Raw genomic sequence first — 21601 nt, forward strand, 5'->3', positions numbered from 1 at the left:
CAAAATTACGGCGACAAAGGGAATAAATGTGAAGAAATGTTTTACCCGGAACATATTAGACGGCGGACATCCTAACAACAGCCTTTTCCTTAGCGACCTTTTTCACAACAATAGCTTTATGACGACAGTGACGTCAGGAAGTAACGATAGCCACGTTTAATGTATCAAAATGCGTAACTTTTATTAACTTATTTTAACCAGTATTGGTGTTTTTTACTCTTAATTGAAGATATATTGTTAAATAATAGGAAAATGTTCAGCCACATGTCAAGCCCCCAATATTCTCCACGTTATACCTCCACCGGTATGAGAAGGTCGCTTTGGGATGAGGTTTGTACCGGTAAGATGGCCATTTAAGTTATAGTTTATACATTTTTGACTAGTTTCATATTTTAAGAACGTCTTTTTTTTCTTGTAGAATATGAAGCAAGTCTGCCCACTCCTCCCAGTGTTAACTTGACCAGTTCAGAGTCCTCTGTCCAAGCTGCCAAGGTCACGTACACAGTCCTGGTCAAAAGTTTACATACAGGTGCTGGTCATATTATTAGAATGTCATGAAAAAGTTGATTTATTTCATTAATTCCATTTAGAAAGTCAAACTTGTAGAATGTATACATTCATTCCAAACAGACTGATACATTTCAAGTGTTTTTTGCCAAAAAGGAGATGAATATAGCTGACAACCAATGAAAACCCTAAATTCAACATCTCAGAAAATTAGAATATGGTGAAAAGGTCAGATATTGAAGACACCTGGTGCCCCACACTAATTAGCTCACTAACTCAAAACACCTGGAAAAGCCTTTAAATCCGGGGCGCTCACACTTTTTCTGCAGGCGAGCTACTTTTCAATTGACCAAGTCGAGGAGATCTACCTCATTCCTATTTATAATTTATATTTATTTATTTATGAAAGAGACATTTTTTTAACAAGTTAATGGTGTTTAATGATAATACAAGCATGTTTGACACACATAGATTCCTTTCTTTCATGAAGACAAGAATATAAGTTGGTGTATTTGATTCTGATGACTTGCATTGATTGGAATTACACAGTGGTGCTGATAACGTCCGCATTTTCAAATGGAGGAAAAAAAAAGTCCTCCTTTCTGTCCAATACCACATGAAAGTGGTTGGATTTGGCATCTCATTTGTCCAACTTGCATACTCGTTTTTAAACACTTTGTTATGAGAGTAGCATATGTGTGTGGCCCTTTAATCTCTGGCAGCAGGTGATTGACGTCAGTGAGTGTGCGGGTGGGCAAGCAAGTGAGAAAGCGGTCGCTGAGGGCGGGGGAGAAATACATTGGCATCAAACTCCGTAGCTTGCTAGCTTGTGCACGCTAGCTTTCTGAGACTCTTATTTTGTTAGCACAGGCAGGATGAAACAGGTCTTTTATGGTGAAGACAGGAACTGTGCAGTCGGTCTTTAGAGTTTTGACAGTAGGTACGGAGTCTCTAGAAATAAAATGTTTCTCTGCGTCCGCCCTGTTAGTGATTTTTTTCTTAAATATGAGCTCGCAGCAGCCAGCGTCATCTCACAAGATCCTCGGGTGCCGAGAATGTCAAACAACTGACGAAAGTGAAGTCTTGGTATGATTGATGATTGCTCATTTTTATGTCTATTTTTTAATGCCTGGCTTGAGATCGACCAGTCGATCGACGTAATGGGCACCCCTGCTTTAAATGGTCTCTCGTTTTGATTCTGTATGACACACAATCATGGGGAAGACTGCTGACTTGACAACTGTCCAAAAGATGACCATTGATACTTTAAAGAAGGAGGGCAAGACACAAAAGGTCATTGCCAAAGAGGTTGGATGTTCCCAGAGCTCTGTGTCCAAGCACATTAATAGAGAGGCGAAGGGAAGACAAAAATGTGGTAGAAAAAAGTGTACAAGCAAGAGGGATAACCGCGCCCTGGAGAAGATTGTCAAACAAAACCGATTCAAAAATGTGGGGGAGATCCACAAAGAGTGGACTGCAGCTGGAGTCAGTGCTTCAAGAACCACCACGCACCGACATATGCAAAATATGGGCTTCAGCTGTCGCATTCCTTGTGTAAAGCCACTCTTGAATAAGAGACAACGTCTAAAGCGTCTCGCCTGGGCTCAAGACAAAAAGGACTGGACTGCTGCTGAGTGGTCCAAAGTTATGTTTTCAGATGAAAGTACATTTTGTATCTCCTTTGGAAATCAAGGTCCCAGAGTCTGGAGGAAGACAGGATAGGCACAGAATCCACGTTGCCTGAAGTCCAGTGTCAAATTTCCACAATCTGTAATTGTCTGGGGTGCCATGTCATCTGCTGGTGTTGGTCCACTGTGTTTCCTGAGGTCTAGGGTCAATGCAGCAGTCTACCAGGAAGTTTTAGAACACTTTATGCTGCCTGCCACGCCAATTTTATGGAGGTGAAGATTTCATTTTCCAACATGACTTGGCACCTGCACACAGAGCCAAATCTACCAGTACCTGGTTTAAGGACCATGGTATCCCTGTTCTTGATTGGCCTGCAAACTCACCTGACCTTAACCCCATAGAAAACCTATGGGGTATTGTGAAGCGGAAGATGGGAGATGCCAGACCCAACAATGCTGAAGAGCTGAAGGCCACTATTAAAGCAACCTGGGCTCTCATAACATCTGAGGAGTGCAACAGACTGGTGGACTCCATGCCACGCCGTATTGCTGCAGCAATTCAGGCAAAAGGAGCTGCAACTAAGTATTGATTGCCGTACATGCTGAAACTTTCCATGTTCATACTTTTCAGTTGGCCAACATTTCTTAAAAATATTTTTTGGTACTAGTCGTAACTAATATTCTAATTTTCTGAGATACTGAATATGGGATTTTCAGTAATTGTCAGTACTAATCATCAAAATTTAAAGAAATAAACATTTCAAATATATTACTATGATTGTGGGGCGGCATAGCTTGGTTGGTAGAGTGGCCTTGCCAGCAACTTGTGGGTTGCAGGTTCGATTCCCGCTTCCGCCATCCTAGTCACTGCCGTTGTGTCCTTGGGCAAGGCACTGTGTGTAATGAATTGATATAATATGTAAGTTTCACGTTCTGAATATAATTACTGAAATAAATCAACTTTTTCATGATATTCTAATAATATGAACAACACCTGTACACTTGTAAAGAACATAATGTCATGGCTGTCTTGAGTTTCCAATCATTTCGCTTATTTTGTGATAGAGTGATTGGAGCACACACTTGTTGGTCCCAAAAAACATTAATGAAGTTTGGTTCTTTTATGAATTTATTAGGGGTCTACTGAAAATGTGCTGGGTCAAAAGTACTGTATTTCCTTGAATTGCCGCCAGGGCGCTAATTAATCCAAAACCTCTTCTCACCCCTGCGCTTACCAAAGGCATGCGGTAAAAGTAAGCATGTGCTAATTGTTTTAAAACCTCTTCTCACTCCGGCACTTACCAAAGGTATTCAGTAAAAATTTGAGTGTGATGTAAGCTTGGACTTTAAATCCTACTGAATAGCTCTTAATCTTCCCTTTATGCCATTTCAAATTACCGGTAATAAAATCAGCCTCCTCAGGGGAAGTGTCACTCGTGACGTCACGAGTTTGACCAGGCGGTAATACTAAGCATGGACTAATTATTTTGGGAAGCGAGTTTGACCCGGCAGTAATTCAAGGCACGCGCATACTATATGCCCTGCGGCAATTCAAGGAAATACGGTATGCATACAGCAATGTTAATATTTGTCGCTTGGCAAGTTTCACTGCAATAAGGCGCTTTTGGTAGCCATCCACAAGCTTCTGGTTGAAATTTTGACCACTCCTCTTGACAAAATTGGTGCAGTTCAGTTAAATTTGTTGGTTTTCTGTTAGGACTTGTTTCTTCAGGATTGTCCACACATTTAAGTCAGGACTTTGGGAAGGCCATTCTAAAACCTTAAAAGCCTACTGAAATGAGATTTTCCTATCCAAACGGGGATAGCAGGTCCATTCTATGTTTCATACTTGATCATTTCGCGATATTGCCATATTTTTGCTGAAAGGATTTAGAAGAGAGCATCGATGATAAAGTTCGCAACTTTTGGTCGCTAATAAAAAAGCCTTGCCTGAACTGGAAGTAGCAGATGATATGCGCGTGACGTCACGGGTTGTGGAGCTCCTCACATCTGAACATTCTTTACAATTGGGCCACCAGCTGCAAGAGCGATTCCGACCGAGAAAGCGACGATTTACCCATTAATTTGAGCGAGGATGAAAGATTCGTGGACGAGGAAAGTGAGAGTGAAGGACTAGAAGAAAAAAAAAGACAGAGCAGCGGGAGCGATTCAGATGTTATTAGACACATTTACTAGGATAATTCTGGAAAATCCCTTATCTGCTTATTGTGTTACTAGTGTTGTAGAGAGATTATACTGTCGTACCTGAAAGTCGGAGGGGTGTGGCCACGGGTGTGGTGACCGCCAGTGTCTCTGAGGGAAGCCACGCAGCTGCCTCTTTGACAGGTGCACGAGGAACGACGCAAGCTCCGCTCATGTCTACGGTAAGAGCCGACTTATTACCACAATTTTCTCACCGAAACCTGCCGGTTGACATGTGGTCGGGAACCATGTTCGCTTGACCGCTCTGTTCCATAGTAAAGCTTCACTTTCAGGAATGTAAACAAGGAAACACCGGCTGTGTTTGTTTTGCTAAAGGCAGCTGCAATACACCGCTTCCCCCCTACATCTTTCTTCTTTGACGTCTCCATTATTAATTGAACAAATTGCAAATGATTCAGGAAGACAGATGTCCAGAATACTGTGTAAATATGTGATTAAAGCAGACTACTTATAGCTGGGATCCGGCTGGAAAAAAATGTCCGCTACAATCCGAGACGTCACGCGCACGTGTCATCATACCAACTTTGCGCGAAATTTAAAATTGCAATTTAGTCAACTAAAAAGGCCGTATTGGCTCGTGTTGCAATGTTTCAATTGCAAGCTTTCATCATTGATATATAAACTGTCGGACTGCGTTGTCGGTAGTTGTGGGTTTCAGTAGGCCTTTAATATTTGGTTACATGTCCCTTGGCAAGTTTCACTGCAAAAATGTGGTTTTGGTAGCCACCCACAAGCTTCTGGCAAGCTTCTGGTTGAAATTTTGACCACTTCTCTTGACAAAATTGGTGCAGTTCAGTTAAATTAGTTGGTTTTCTGTTAGGACTTGTTTCTTCAGCATTGTCCACACGTTTAAGTCAGTACTTTGGGAAGGCCATTCTAAAACCTTATTTCTAGCCTGATAAAACCATTCCTTGACCACTTTTGACATGTGTGTTGTGGTCATTGTCCTGTTGGAACACCCAACTGCGCCCAAGACCCAACTTCTGGGCTGATGATTTTAGGTTATCCTGAAGAATTTGGAGGTAATCCTCCTTTTTTCATTGTCCCATTTACTCTCTGTAAAGCACCAGTTCCACTGGCAGCAAAACAGGCCCAGAGCATAATACTACCACCACCATGCTTGATGGTAGGATGGTGTTCCTGTAATTAAAGGCCTCAACTTTTCTCCTCCAAACATATTGCTGGGTATTGTGGCCAAACAGCTCATTTTTTGTTTCTTGTGACCACAGAACTTTCTTCCAGAAGGTTTTACTTATATTTGTCCATGTGATGTCCACCATAAGCGCATTTTTGCAGTCACACTTATCGAGGGACATGTAAGCAAATATTAACATTGCTGAACGTATACTTTTGACCCAGCAGATTTGGTCACATCTTCAGTAGACCCCTAATGAATTCATAAAAGAACCAAACTTCATGAATGTTTTTTGTGACTAACAAGTCACAATGTGCTCCAATCACTCCGTCACAAAAATGTAAGAGTTGTAGAAATTATTGGAAACTCAAGACAGCCATGACATTATGTTCTTTACAAGTGTATGTAAACTTTTGATCGCAACTGTATACCTGCTTCAAATGATTGAACAAATGATTATTTTCCTGCTTCCAATGATGGAACACATTGATTTTTACTTTAACACATTAGTGTCTTAATGACTGCAGGTGGATGAAGAGGAGGATGAGCTTCTGACAGACCTTGACCCCCTGCTGCACTACCCTGCACACCCTGGATTCTCTGTGTTTGGAGCACATTCTTCTTCAAAGCACAGAAGGCAGACAACAACAACTTTCTGTCCACAGCAGTTCCCACGTAAGATCGTGATTTTGTTTTTGTTGTTGTTTTTTATCATGCAAATGTCTACGAGAGGTGTCCAAAGTGTGAACTGGGCAACTCACCATTTGCAGACCGCAGCTAATTTTTGACGGCCTGCGGCACATTCTAAAAATACGATTAAAAAAAATTAGAGGTGTCTGATAATGACTTTTTTGCCGATATCCCGATATTGTCTAACTCTTAATTACCGATATCAACCGATACCGATATATACAGTCGTGGAATTAACACATTATTATGACAAATTTTGTTGTGATGCCCCGCTGGATGCATTAAACAATGTAACAAGGTTTTCCAAAATAAATCAACTCAAATTATGGATAAAAATGCCAACATGGCACTGCCATATTTAATATTGAAGTCCCAAAGTGCATTTTTTTTTTTTTTAATATGCCTCAAAACAGCAGCTTGGAATTTGGGACATGCTCTCCCTGAGAAAGCATGAGGAGGTCTAGGCGGGCGGGGTTGAGGTGTGGGGGGCTAGCAGGAGTGTCTATTGTAGTGTCCCAAAAGAGTTAGTGCTGCAAGGGATTCTGGGTATTTGTTCTGTTGTGTTAATGTTGTGTTACGGTGCGGATGTTCTCCCGAAATGTGTTTGTCATTCTTGTTTGGTGTGGGTTCACAGTGTGGCACATATTTGTAACAGTGTTAAACTTGTTTATACGGCCACCCTCAGTGTGACCTGCATGGCTGTTGACCAAGTATTCACTTGTGTGTAAGAAAAGCCGTTGATATTATGTGATTGGGCCGGCACGCAAAGGCAGTGCCTTTAAGGTTTATTGGCGCTCTGTACTTCTCCCTATGTCCGTGTACACAGCGGTGTTTTAAAAAGTCAGAAATGTTACTTTTTGAAAACGATACCAATGATTTTGAAACCAATACCGATTATTTACGATATTACATTTTTTAAGCATTTATCGGCCGAAAAATTCGTCAGACTGATATTATTGGACATCTCTAAAAAAATTAAATAATAAAAAAGTTTAAATAAATAGCAAACAGGTTAAATATAACAAAAACGATTCCAATGTTGACTAATAAAAAAAAAGTTTCAATGCAGGCTGTTTTTTTTTATAACGCTGACATTGCTCAAAAATAAGTTGATGAAAATCAATGGTATGAATTATTGACCTAGCTCCAATTGCTTCACATTAAAAAAAAATCCAGTTTGACATTTTTCGGGGTAAATATTGCATATTTTGTGTTTGCCATGTAAAAAAAAATGTTTTTGGGGACAAAAAGTAATAAAAGTTACATGGACATAGCATTGAATAATATATATATATATATATATATATATATATATATATATATATATATATATATATATATATATATATATATATATATATATATATATATATATATATATATATATATATATATATATATATATATATTAATTTACAACTTAAAAAAAATAAAAAATAAACTGAGAACCTTCTAGGTCCCCGGGACCGAACTTGAAGGGTCGCCCTAAAGGTAAAAAAATCCCCATGTATTTTAATGGTTTTAAAAGTGAAATATATCAAAATGGACCCGTCATGTTTTTATTTTTCAGTGTGTGGCCCTCGATGGGTAAACGTTTGGACACACCTGGTCTATGCCATGCATTTGTGGGGTTTTATCATAAAAATGTCTGTCCATACCATGCATTGTTTGTGTGTCAGATCCTGTCACAAAGTTCATGGAAGACAAAGTGTTCCCGGTGCTGGCGCCTGCAATTGAGGCTTTGCTGAAAGAAGCTGAGAAACAAGGTTGTTTTGAGGTACTAGAACAAATAAAATATATAAAATAATTACTCAAGTTATTTATTTGACAGTTCATTTGTGTGGTAGTATACAACTGCACCAAATCATAGTGCATTTAATATGTTGACCCTCAGAATTAGCTAAATACAGCACCCAGAAGTCCAAAACACTGTACAACCCCAATTATAAACATATTGGTAAGTTGCTCTTGAAAGTGTAAAACACACCATTTTGAATAGAGCTTTTTTACGTTTACCTTGTGGCTGTTAAGACTTCACTGTACTGTCATTACCGTCCGTTGTTTTTTAAGTTTGATTAGGGTAGGTTGATTATTTTTTCCATTAGCACGATCATCGATTAACATTACTGTAATATATACATATATGATATATTTAATGTATAATCATTTCTCCATGATGTCATGTATTTTGCTATGGCCTTTGCTTTTGATTTATAGGTTTTATAAGTGCCGTCAAAAATGATAATTTATCAGATTTTTCACACTTTTGGAATGTGGATTAGTCACAGTTGCTACGAATGTGTCGCTAATTTACCTGCGGTACTTTTGTTGATAACTTAACGTTGTTTGTCATCCGCTGCTTCTTGTTGATATACCAATAGCCTTGGCTGTCTCAAAAACAAGTTATGCTTTTAGATGTTTTAAACATGTCGTGCTGCGATTAGAGAATTAATCGCTGCAATTTACGCAAATTACCTTGGTTTTCAGGTAAACATCCGCAGGTAAAATAAAGGAGCATGTGCGCTCAAAGTAAATTGCGTAATTAATCTGCAATTAAATATGATTAATGCGATATTTTTTGTGATTAATAATGTGGGTGAACTAGTTAAATTAGAGACCTAATAAAAAAATATTTAGAACAAATAAATTATTTGATTTGTATTTATTCAGGGCTTCACGGAGGCGATTAGTGCGTCTGCCTCACAATACGAAGGTCCTGCATTCCTGGGTTCAATCCCAGGCTCGAGATCTTTCTGTGTGGAGTTTGCGGTAGAAAATGGATGGATGGATGGATGTATTTATTCATTACATAACATATAATGCTATTATACACAATGTACAACATCATTTGAATTGTAAGGCATTTAATAATGTATATAACCCTGATTACTTTTTTTCTTATTTGAAGTATAATTGTAGCAATATTTGTAAGACAGTACTGCAGTACTAATAGTACAATTATGCTTTGCAACTATTTCAATGAATTTTCTTTCTATTTCAGAAGAAGGTCATAACATTTTATCCCTTTGATTACCTGGTGGAGTGGCTCTACAAGTAAATATACAGAAACATGTCATTATTACTGTATGGAAAGAAAATTGCTTCATTTACTTCCATTGTTTTCTTTTTGTTCTTTGCCAGTCATAACCCCCGCAGACGAGCGTATCCCTTTGTAAAATTCCATGACATCCCATTCGTCAAATCGTGGCTCATCTTACAGTAAGTACCACTTTGACAGAGCAATATTACATTGTCTCAAGAGAAAGCAGTTCACCAAGTTCACCTGCAATAAATTGTTGTATTGTTTCTTCTTTGCTCAGTCCGAGGCCTCCTGTGCCCCTCTACCTGCAGCTGAGTGATGACGAAGCTGCTGTGATCATCCAGGCTTTCTGGAGAGGATATAAGGTACATTCAATGAAGCCAAAACAGAGGCACATCACACCAAAACAATAGAAACAGACAAGTTGTATTCAGCAACAACAACAATTGTGTTGAATATTTGAATAGTTAGTAATCCTCTGAGGTATATATCATTGATAGTAGTAGATTAGCGACAGGACAAAAAAGTTGCCAGGTATTTTTTTTAGCTATTTTCTCACATCTTTCCAACTTAATTTCTAAATTAAAATAACTAAATTGTCATGTTCTTTTTATTCGATGTTAACCCTTTGAATGCCATTTAATCCGTACAAAATTAAAACCTTGAAATTAGAAAATGCATTATTGTGTAATGACTCTACTTTTAAAACAATTAAGTTATAATGGTAGTCATTAGGGACTTTTTTCCCATAATACTAAACTGCTATTAGGTTTACAATATAATTTAAAAAAATAATAAAAAAATGCATCCAAATTAGTATAATTACTAAGATTGTGTATATTCACGACAGAGCTTTATTCCACAATGCTTTAAAATGTATTAAAAACATGATAATTATTTAATACATTAAACAAAAAAATACGACTTACATAATTAGGTCAGGCTTCACGGTGGCAGAGGGGTTAGTGCGTCTGCCTCACAATATGAAGGTCCTGCAGTCCTGGGTTCAAATCCAGGCTCGGGATCTTCCTGTGTGGAGTTTGCATGTTCTCCCCGTGAATGCGTGGGTTCCCTCCGGGTACTCCGGCTTCCTCCCACTTCCAAAGACATGCACCTGGGGATAGGTTGATTGGCAACACTAAATTGGCCCTAGTGTGTGAATGTGAGTGTGAATGTTGTCTGTCTATCTGTGTTGGCCCTGCGATGAGGTGGCGACTTGTCCAGGGTGTACCCCGCCTTCCGCCCGATTGTAGCTGAGATAGGCGCCAGCGCCCCCCGCGACCCCCAAAAAAGGGAATAAGCGGTAGAAAATGGATGGATGGATAATTAGGTCGAATGAGCGTTTAAAGGGTAAAAAAACATGACATATTTGCTATTTTTATTTAGGTTAAAAAACATAGCTTTGTTGCTATTCTTATTGAGCACTAATGTGTATTAAAATATTTTGGGGAAAAAATACACTAAATTAACTCCCTGAATAGGCACGTAAAGTTAAAAAAAAAAATAAATAATAATAATGACATGTACTATTTTTTATTTGGGACTGAAGTTGATTTGGAGATTTGAGGGAAAAAGGTACCGGTAGAACAAAAAATAGGAATCCAAATTCTCTGAACTTTCCGAGGAATTTTTTGACCTAGCATTACGTAACACGCTAAAATTGTATCATTGATAAATGAAAGAAAAAATATAAATACAAATATTAAACTTGAACATGAAAAAAATCCTCCTGGGAAAGGAAAAACATTCACTCAGAGTAACACAACCAAAGTTATGGCCAAAAATGAAACAATATTTCCCAATCAGACAGAAAATTTAAATACTACATTTTTATATGTTTGCTATACATTTCTCAATAAGTAATTTTCATTTTTAATGATGGTTTACACTACACGACAGCTTGATTTTTTTATGGACATGTTCCATAAATATTGATGTTAAAGATTTATTTTTTTTGAAGAAATGTTTAGAATTAAGTTCATGAATCCAGATGGATCTCTATTACAATCCCCAAAGAGGGCACTTTAAGTTGATGATTACTTCTTTGTGTAGAAATCTTTATTTATAATTGAATCACTTGTTTATTTTTCAGCAAGTTTTTAGTTATTTTTATATATTTTTTTCCAAATAGTTCAAGAAAGACCACTACAAATTAGCAATATTTTTGCGCTGTTATACAATTGAATAAATCAGAAACTGATGACATAGTGCTGTATTTTACTTCGTTATCTCTTTTTTTCAACCAAAAATGCTTTGCTCATATTAGGGGGTACTTGAATTAAAAAAATGTTCACGGGGGTACATCTCTGAAAAAAGGTTGAGAACCACTGCACTAAAGTATACTGCTGCTGTCTTTCTTTATTTGCATTACGTCCAGCAGAGGGCGCTGCTGGCTGCCATTGCTCCACAGGCCTAGAGCGTTCAATTCAGTGTCTTCTTGCTTATGTCATCCCTGCTGTGGTCGCTTTCCTCCCTCTTTCCCGTGTGTGATTATTAATACATAAGCGTGCACAGAGCAGCAGAAATAAATGCATATATTTTCACCCTCTACTTTTTGTGTGAACATTTCTGTAGGAGTCATGTTTTATTTGTTGATCCTGCGATGCTGTGATGCATGAGCTTGATATAAGCCCGTGTAACTTTAGATGATTGGTAAAGGCCAAGTTTACCTCCACCCCGTTGGAGAGAATATCAATTATCATAGGCTCCAGCACCCCAACGCGACCCCGAGAGGGACACCCGCAAGAAAATGGATGGATGGATGGATGGATGGAGGGATAATGATTAGAATTATAAATAGGGTCAAGCAAATGGTTAACAACTGTTTTCTCCCCGAGGTGATCTTGAATGCAGCATTGACAGAAAGCAAGGTTGACTGAGGGTCTGGTGGACAAAATCATAACTTATTTAAGCTACACAAGATATTTTTGGCAGGCAGTGACTCAGTGGGGTTGTGTGCGTGTGTGTCACATTATGCCTTTGAACAAACATGTGACCTTTTTATTTTAAAAAAACTTCCTATTAAAAAATAACAACACACACACACACAACAAAGTGCTAATAAGATACCATACATAATAGGATGCTTACATAAAAAGAGGCTTGCTTTAAAAACTGGTTGGTAGATTTGTATAAAAATTGTGTAAATATGTTAGTAATTAATGTAGAAGAATTGTCCAAAAATAAAAATCTTTATATTTATTGTAAAAACTTGCTTCTCTGATACTGCTATTACGTACATGTGCAGGTCGTGCATCTTTGATAAGTGTAAAATTGTGCTGCATTTTTAAATGAAAGAAACTGCTGTTCTTAATTTACTTTCTGATGAGGTAGACGAGTTTCTGTGGCCCAATGATCCTAGGAGCTATGTTGTCCAGGGGCGGTATGGTCTCCCAAGACAAATAGGTCTTAGGTTTTGATTGATTGAAACTTTTATTGGTAGATTGCACAGTACAGTACATATTCTGTACAAATGACCACTAAATGGTATCACCCAAATAAGTTTTTCAACTTGTTTAAGTCGGGGTCCATGTTAATCAATTCATGGTACAAATATATACTATCAGCATAATACAGTCATCGCACAAGTTAATCATCGGAGTATATACATTGGATTAATTTACATTATTTACAATTCGGGGGGTTGGGATGTGGAGGGGGTTGGGGTGGGAGGGTTAGGTTTGGTAGCTATCAGCACTTCAGTCATCAACAATTATATCATCTGAGAAATGGACATTGTGTAGGTCTGATTTTGTAGGATATGTACAGCGATTAATGAACATAGTGAGCTCAGAAAGCATAAGAACAAGAATATACATTTTCTTATTTACATTTGATTATTTACAATCCGGAGAGGTGGGATCTGGTGGGGGGAAGGGGATCAGACAAAGAGCAGCTTGAAGACCTTGATGAAGGAGAAAAACGAGGACTCAGATTTCCATCGCCCGGACGCGGGTCACCGGGGCCCCTCTTTGGAACCTGGCCCAAAGAGGCAACGTGGGTACCCCCTTCCAATGGGCTCAACACTCATAGGAGGTCAGGTGCAGTGTGAGCTCGGAGGCAGTCAAAGGCAGGGCACTTGGCTATCCGATCTTCGGCTACACAAGCTAGCTCTTGGGACGTGGATTGTCACCTCGCTGGGGGTGGTGGAAGGAGCCTGAGCTGGTGAAGTTCTGGCTAGATATAGTCGGACTCACTTCAACGCACAGCGAGGACTCTGGAACCAGTTCTCTCGAGTGGGGCTGTATTCTCTTCCACTCTGACGTTGCACACAGTGAGAGGCGACAGGCTAGGGTGGCAATTGGTGTTGCCCTCTGGCTCAAAACCTGCACGTTGGAGTTTTACCCGGGTAGCTTCCCTCTGCCTTTGGGTGAGGGGGACAGGTCTTGACTGTTGTTTGTGCTAACTCACTAAACAGCAGCTCAGACTACCCGCCCTTTTTGGATTCCCTCGACGTAGTACTGGAGAGTGCTCCCTTAGGTGATTCCTTGGTTCTGCTGAGTGAGTTCAACACTCATATTAGCAGCGACAGTGAAACACGGAGAGGCGTGATTGGGAAAAACGGCCGCCCGGATCTGAACCCGAGTGATGTTTTGTTATTGGACTTATGTGCTTGTACAGATTGTCAATGACGAACACAATGTTCAAACATAAGGGTCCATAAGTGCACTTGGCACAAGGACACCCTAGGCTATAGTTCCATGATCGATTTTGTCGTTGTGTCATCAGATTTGCGGTCTCATGTTTTGGACACTTGGGTGAAGAGCGGGGCGGAGCTTTCTACTGATCACCACCTGGTGGTCAGCTGGTACCGATGGAGGTGGAGGATGCCGGACAGACCTGGCAGGCCCAAACGCATTGACAGGGTCTGCTGGGAACATCTAGCAGAGGGTTCTGTCAGAGAGAGTTTCAATTCCCACCTCCGGAAGAACTTTGAGCACGTCATGAGGGAGGCGCTGGATTTGGAGTCCGTACCTCTATTGTCGAACCGGCCGATCTGAGCTTTTGGTGCCTGTTGTGGCGCTAATCCCAGAACCGGTGAGAAATGCCTTCAAGCTGAAAAAAAAAAATGTTCTATCGGGTTTTGTTGGCTCATGGGACTCTACCATGAATTGATTAACGTGGACCCCGACTTAAACAAGTTGAAAAACTTATTTGGGTGTTACCATTTAGTGGTCAATTGTACGGAATATGTACTGTACTGTGCAATCTACTAATAAAAGTATCAATCAATCAATGGAGACAGCTTTCAGGTACCGACAGGTCAAGCTGTGCGGCTTTGGCGGTCGTGGAAGCAAAAACTCGGACATGGGAGGAGTTTGTAGAAGCCATGGAAAATGACTTCCAGATGGCTTTGAAGCGATTCCGGACCACCACTCGCCGCCTCAGGAGGGGGCAGCAGTGCACCGTCAATACCGTGTATGGTGAGGATGATGTGCAGGGGATGTTGTGGATCGGTGAAGGAAATACTTCGAAGACCTCCTCAAGCCCTCTGTCCCACCTAGGAAGCAGTGCCTGAGGAATCTGTGGTGGGCTCTCCTTTTTCTGGGGCTGATGTTGCTGACTTAGTTAAAAAGCTCCTCGGTGGCAAGGCCCCGGGGGTGGATGTGACCCGCCCAGAGTTCCTTTAGGCTGTGAATGCTGTGGGGCTGTCTTGTTTGATAAGACTCTGCAACACTGCGTGGACATCGGGGGCGGTACCTCTGGATTGGCAGAACAGGGTGATGGTTCCTCTCTTTACGAAGGGGAACCGGAGGATGTGTTCCAATTATTGAGTGATCACACTCCTCAGCTTTCCTGGTAATGTGCATTCAGGAAGAAGCTACGCTGGATTGTCCAACCTCAGATTCAGGAGTAGCAGTGTGGTTTTCGTCCTGGTTTTGGAACTGTGGATGAGCTCTAAACTCTTGGCTGGGTCCTTGAGGATGCATGGGAGTTTGCCCAACCAGTCTACATGTGCTTTGTGGACTTCTTGACCGTGTCCCTCGGGAAGTCCTGTGGGGAGTGTTCAGAGAGTATGAGGTATTGGACTGTCTGATTGTGACGGTCCGCTCCTTGTATGATTGGTCTCAGAGCTTGGTCGGCATTGGCGGTAGTAAGTCGAACCCGTTTTCAGTGAAGGTTGGACTCCACCGGAGCTGCCCTTTTTCACCGATTCTGTAAATAACTTTTATCGACAGAATTTCTAGGCACAGTCAGTCAGGAGATCCGGGTTGGTGGCTTCAAGATTAGGTGTCTGCTTTTTGCAGATGATGCGGTCCTGACAGCTTCATTTGGCCAGGATTTTCAGCTCTCACTGGATCGGTTTGCTGCCGAATGTAAAGCGACTGACATAAAAATCAGCACCTCCAAATTTGAGTCCCTGGTTCTCGCCTGGAAAAGGGTGGAGTGCCATCTCCGGGTTGGGGAAGAGATCTTGCCCCAAGTGGAGGAGTTTAAGTACCTCAGAGTGTTTTTCAAGAGTGAGGGAAGAGTGGATCGTGAGATCGAAAGGCGGATCAGTGCGGCGCTCTATCTATCCGTTGTGGTAAAGAAGGAGCTTAGCCGGAAGGCAAAGCTCTCAATTTACCAATTTACCGGTCGATCTACGTTCCCATCCTCACCTATGGTCATGAGCTTTGGGTTATGACCGAAAGGACAAGATCACTGGTACAATAGATAGGGGGGGGGGGGATCTCTGTCATCCGGGAGGAGCTCAAAGTAAAGCTGCTGCTCCTTCACATCGAGAGGAGCCAGATGAGGTGGTTCGGGCATCTGGTCACGATGCCATCGGGACGCCTCTCTGAGGAGGTGTAAAGAGCACGTCCGTCCGGTAGGAGGCCATGGGGAAGACCCAGGACACGTTGGTAAGACTGTCTCCTGGCTGGCCTGGGAACGTCTCAGGATCCCTTGGGAGGAGCTGGACGAAGTGGCTGGGGAGAGGGAAGTGTGGGCTTTTCTGCTGAGGCTGCTGCCCCCGCGACCCTACCTCGTACAAGCGGAAGAAGATAGATAGATGGATGCTGTTCTAAATGTGTCCACTGGATGTCGCAATAGCAATTTTGCCAGTCAAGAAAATAGTTTATACCAGGGAGAGCAAGTATACCAAGGAAGAGGTACATAGTAAAGCGGGGCTGCGGTTTCTCCTCCTCGACCCAATATTAAACAAACAGGACCAAAATAAACAATTGGTATCCCCACTTAAAATGCTGCATGAGACACTCCACATTGATATAGTTCTGTGAAAGTATATTTTGTGCAAATTTAAAGAAAGTGAACAGTGTGTGATTTACAGCAATACTTGTCAGTCTTTTAAGTTTTTATTTTTGGTTTGTTGAAATTGTTCACACATTGCACAGCATTTATTTCTTTACCGATACACAGTGAAGCCGAGAAAGCAATGAGTAACTCAACCGTCTTCAATAGTTTATACCTCAGTTTGTGTGGTTTCTTAAGTTATCACAGGATTGATATGTGTAAGTGACAAATGAGGTAGTTGATACATAGAACAGTTTTTATTTATGCTTTATTTTGTTTTTTGTTCAATCTTAGATGGGCTGTGACTTAGTTTAATTGCTTTGTAGATATACTAACATTAAGTCTATGTTCATTGTGTTTCTCATGATGTTATTAAAACGCCACCAAGTTTTTCCTCCGAATTTTCAACTAACTTAAACAGATAAGATACTCTTTAAAGTCAAACAGCTTTTGTGAAATAGGTACAATTAAAGAGCTAAAAAATAAAGATCACAAAAATATTTAGCTATTGATGTATACCAGTCTCTGATTCTGGCACCACAACTATAGCACAAAATGCATAACTTGCATGCATACAAAACACAACAAAAGGGCAACACACCTTTCTGTATTTCTTTCAAATTCAAAACTATTTACAATTTTTGTATGGATTAAAGAACAGGAAGTGCGATAACGTATAGCACTAAGTACTAAATGCAGAAGGGGTAGGAATTAATAAGCTAATGCTTCTTCCCACTCCTTTTCACATATGCACAGGGTTTTTATCCAGTGCGTCAAGTGTAATGTAGTATTCACATGTTGATTAAATTAAAACATTTATTCAACGCCCTTTCAGTATTATCAATAATTAACAAATCATAATTGAACTTTATTTTTGTGTATTTGTGGGACAGCTGTCCTGTTAGATCCCAAGACATTATGCAAGTGTACCTAATATTGTGGCTACTAAGGGCTTTATTGACAACATAAATGCCTAAATGTAAGACTCCCTCAAACGCCTGACTTCCTCGTCTATTTTTAACTGCACATATTTGAACGGAATAATAGCATCACAGGATTAACATTTATATTCATCCCAAATTTTCTTGCTCTTGTCAGCCCCAAAGCTTTACAACCCCTCCTTCACTCTTATACTCTCTCGCCTGTTATATAACCTGTGTGTGACGCAGCTTTGACTGCAGTGTGTGTGTGTGTCTGTGTGTCTGTGTGTATGACACAAGCCTGTTTTTGTGCATATATTGCAAGTTTAAAGCTTTGCACCGATCAAAACATTGCACGGTGTAGTAGTAGAAGAAGAGTGGAAAGAAGCTGACACTATAATGCGATTGTCTCTTGTTCCGCTCCTGTCATACTATATGAAGGGCTGTAGGTTCTAAACACATTACATAATCGTCTTTACACTGTGTGCCTTAGACCCTCTCTCTAATCCATTCATCCATGCTTCTGACGGCAATGCACACACAAATGTACACACACACACACACACTCACACATTCGCATTCTTGTATTTGTTACCTTCTTGAGACCTCTGAAAAATGCCCACCTCTTTAGGACCACCCTTTCTAGATATATAAAGATCTGTATTTATAACATTAATAATATATACATACTATGCAAATATAAAAAAACTTGTTGTGAAAAAGGAGTTGGAATATCAGAAGAAAAAGGTCACAATTTCACAAGAAAAACTTTGAATTTTGGCAGTATTATAACAAAAGGCGTAATTTTACTCAAATGAAGTCAACATTTTACAAGAAAACTGAACATTTGTGTAATATTATGATAAAAATTTGAATTTTACTCAAGAACAGTCGCAATTTTACAAGAAAAGCTTAGAATGTTGGCAATTTTATGAAGAGTCGTAATTTTACTCGACAAAAGTCACAATTTATTATAAGAAAACTTAAACAATTTTGGCATTATAATAATAATCTTTAGAATTTCACTCGCCAAAATTATGACTAAAGTCATAATTGTATTTTAAAAAAATGTCACTATTTTACAAGAACAACAAAAAATGGCAATATTGTGATAAATCTGAATTTTATACGGCAAATGTCGCAATTTTTCCTTAAAAAAATAATACTTTTACATAAAAAAGTAATAATTTTACAAGAAAATATTGCAATATCACAGAAACAAAAAGAATATGAGAAATTGTTCCCAATTTTATGAGAAAAAAGTCAACACATTGTGAGAGACTGCTTTTAGCTAATTTTTTGTTGTTGAATTTTTCGTTTGTAATTGATTTTTAATCTTCTCTATTTACTTTGTTATTACAATATGTCTCTATAAACTTTTTTAAATTTTCTTAAATTAATTTTGGCCAAAGGGGCGCATTTAAAATTCTTTCACACACTTGTTATTACATATGTTGACCAGAGGGGAGAGCACTTCTAAAACCGACACACAGTAAATTTGAAAAATCCTTCCTTTTTGGGAGCATCCTAATTTTGATGGATGAGACATTCTCTATTAGATGCAATGGTTTTCCCTATTGGGACCATGATTTCGGTCCTAACATGTTCACCGGTTCTCATATGGAAGGTACTTTTTCTTGTTGTCTCAAGAAGGGTAGAAATACAAGAACACACACACACTTCACCCAAGTTCTCTTGGGGCCAGTCAGCTGACTGGCCACTGTGTAATTAATAGGCAGTGCTTTGAGTCTGTGTCATCATCCCGACTGTTCCACATAATCACTTTTTAGCATTCATTATGAATTAGAACACTGCCAGACACCCAATGGGCGTAGAGAAAAAAATATATATTTGTAAAGCATTTAATAATGCAAAATATCTATAGAAAGCAGTCAGGGTTTTAGCTCAAGGCTCCGCGATGCATTTCTATGTGGGTCAAAGGAATCGCATGGCTACCTTTGCCTTTTCAGTGACTAAAGTATAAAGATAATATACTAGCTGTGGTATGCATTGGATTATGATAGCTACATTTTCACAGAAATACATTTGTTGTGTGGCAATAAATCAGTCTGTTAAAGAAATCTGGAAATTCGCTACATTTAAGATCCAATTAAGGAAATGGCTTATTGACAAAATTAACTTACAGCTCTTGCATTATGCATGTGCTCATGTCTTTGTTTACTGTTTGATTGTTGGTTTGTATTGTCTGTAATGTACATGTTTAACTTAGTACTGTGTTATTTAATTGCAATATTTTTATGTAAACCGCGACCCCAAAGGGAATAAGCGGCAGAAAATGGATGGATGGATGTTTTTGTTTTTCTTTTAAGATGATTTTTATCATTCTAAGCGGAACTATGGGGGGAAAAATAGCTTTTTGGCTGACTCTGGTAGATAGGTACGCACTGTGCCTGCATGTAACAAATCAAAATCTGCAAATATTAAATGTTATTATAAATGTGCTCGTTACTGCATTGCATACAGTATGTACTTACCGTATTTTTCGGATAATAAGTCGCAGTTTTTTGCATAGTTTGGCCAGGGGTGCGACTTATACTCGGGAGCGACTTATGTGTGAAATTATTAACACATTACTGTAAAATATCAAATAATATTATTTAGCTCATTCACGTAAGAGACTAGACGTATAAGATTTCATGGGATTTATCGATTAGGAGTGACAGATTGTTTGGTAAATGTATAGCATGTTCTACAGGTGCTGTTCGTATTATTAAAATATCATGAAAAAGTAGATTTATTTCAGTTATTATATTCAGAACGTGAAACTTACACATTATATCAATTCATTACACACATAGTGATATATTTGAAATGTTTATTTCTTTAAATTTTGATAATTAGTACTGACAATTACTGAAAATCACAAATTCAGTTTGATTGATTGATTCTTTTATTAGTAGATTGCACAGTACAGTACATATTCCGTACAATTGACCACTAAATGGTAACACCCGAATAAGTTTTTCAACTTGTTTAAGTCGGGGTCCACGTTAATCAATTCTCAGAAAATTTGAATATTAGTTCCGACTAGTACCAAAAAATATTTTTTAGAAATGTGGGCCAACTGAAAAGTGTGAACATGGAAAGTTTCAGCAATACTTAGTTGCAGCTCCTTTTGCCTGAATTGCTGCAGCAATACGGCGTGGCATGGAGTCCACCAGTCTGTTGCACTCCTCAGGTGTTACAAGAGCCCAGGTTGCTTTAATAGTGGCCTTCAGCTCTTCAGCATTGTTGGGTCTGGCATCTCCCATCTTTCGCTTCACAATACCCCATAGGTTTTCCATGGGGTTAAGGTCAGGTGAGTTTGCAGGCTAATCAAGAACAGGGATACCATGGTCCTTAAACCAGGTATTGGTAGATTTGGCACTGTGTGCAGGTGCCAAGTCATGTTGGAAAATGAAATCTTCACCTCCATAAAATTGGTCCGCGGCAGGCAGCATAAAGTGTTCTAAAACTTGCTGGTAGACTGCTGCATTGACCCTAGACCTCAGGAAACACAGTGGACCAACACCAGCAGATGACATGGCACCCCAGACCATTACTGGAAATTTGACACTGGACTTCAGCCAACGTGAATTCTGTGCCTCTCCTGTTTTCCTCCAGACTCTGGGACCTTGATTTCCAAAGGAGGTACAAAATTTACTTTCATCTGAAAACATAACTTTGGACCACTCAGCAGCAGTCCAGTCCTTTTTGTCTTGAGCCCAGGCGAGACGCTTTTGACGTTGTCTCTTATTCAAGAGTGGCTTTACACAAGGAATGCGACAGCTGAAGCCCATATCTTGCATACGTCGGTGCGTGGTGGTTCTTGAAGCACTGACTCCAGCTGAAGTCCACTCTTTGTGGATCTCCCCCACATTTTTGAATCGGTTTTGTTTGACAATCTTCTCCAGGGCGCGGTTATCCCTCTTGCTTGTACACTTTTTTCTACCACATCTTTGTCTTCCCTTCGCCTCTCTATTAATGTGCTTGGACACAGAGCTCTGGGAACCTCCAACCTCTTTGGCAATGACCTTTTGTGTCTTTCCCTCCTTCTTTAAAGTATTAATGGTCATCTTTTGGACAGTTGTCAAGTCAGCAGTCTTCCCCATGACTGTGTGTCATACAGAATCAAAACGAGAGACCATTTAAATGCTTTTCCAGGTGTTTTGAGTTAGTTAGCTAATTAGTGTGCCACCAGGTGTCTTCAATATCTGACCTT

The 21601-nt window shown here is 39.6% G+C and overlaps 1 protein-coding gene across 1 annotated transcript in view; it reads left to right on the forward strand.

The window, feature by feature from the left end:
• Window positions 1-68: 68 nt before the first annotated feature.
• Window positions 69-21601, forward strand: part of iqck (IQ motif containing K) — a 41655-nt gene continuing 20122 nt past the window's right edge. The window contains exons 1-7 of the mRNA XM_061884908.1: window positions 69-340; window positions 419-492; window positions 6021-6168; window positions 7863-7960; window positions 9185-9237; window positions 9325-9402; window positions 9504-9588. Of these exons, the coding sequence (XP_061740892.1) occupies window positions 253-340; window positions 419-492; window positions 6021-6168; window positions 7863-7960; window positions 9185-9237; window positions 9325-9402; window positions 9504-9588 (624 nt within the window). The 5' untranslated portion in view covers window positions 69-252. The remainder of the gene's footprint in view (window positions 341-418; window positions 493-6020; window positions 6169-7862; window positions 7961-9184; window positions 9238-9324; window positions 9403-9503; window positions 9589-21601) is intronic.

This window comes from Nerophis ophidion, linkage group LG23 (assembly GCF_033978795.1).
Source record: "Nerophis ophidion isolate RoL-2023_Sa linkage group LG23, RoL_Noph_v1.0, whole genome shotgun sequence".
In the NCBI taxonomy this organism is placed as follows: domain Eukaryota; kingdom Metazoa; phylum Chordata; class Actinopteri; order Syngnathiformes; family Syngnathidae; genus Nerophis; species Nerophis ophidion.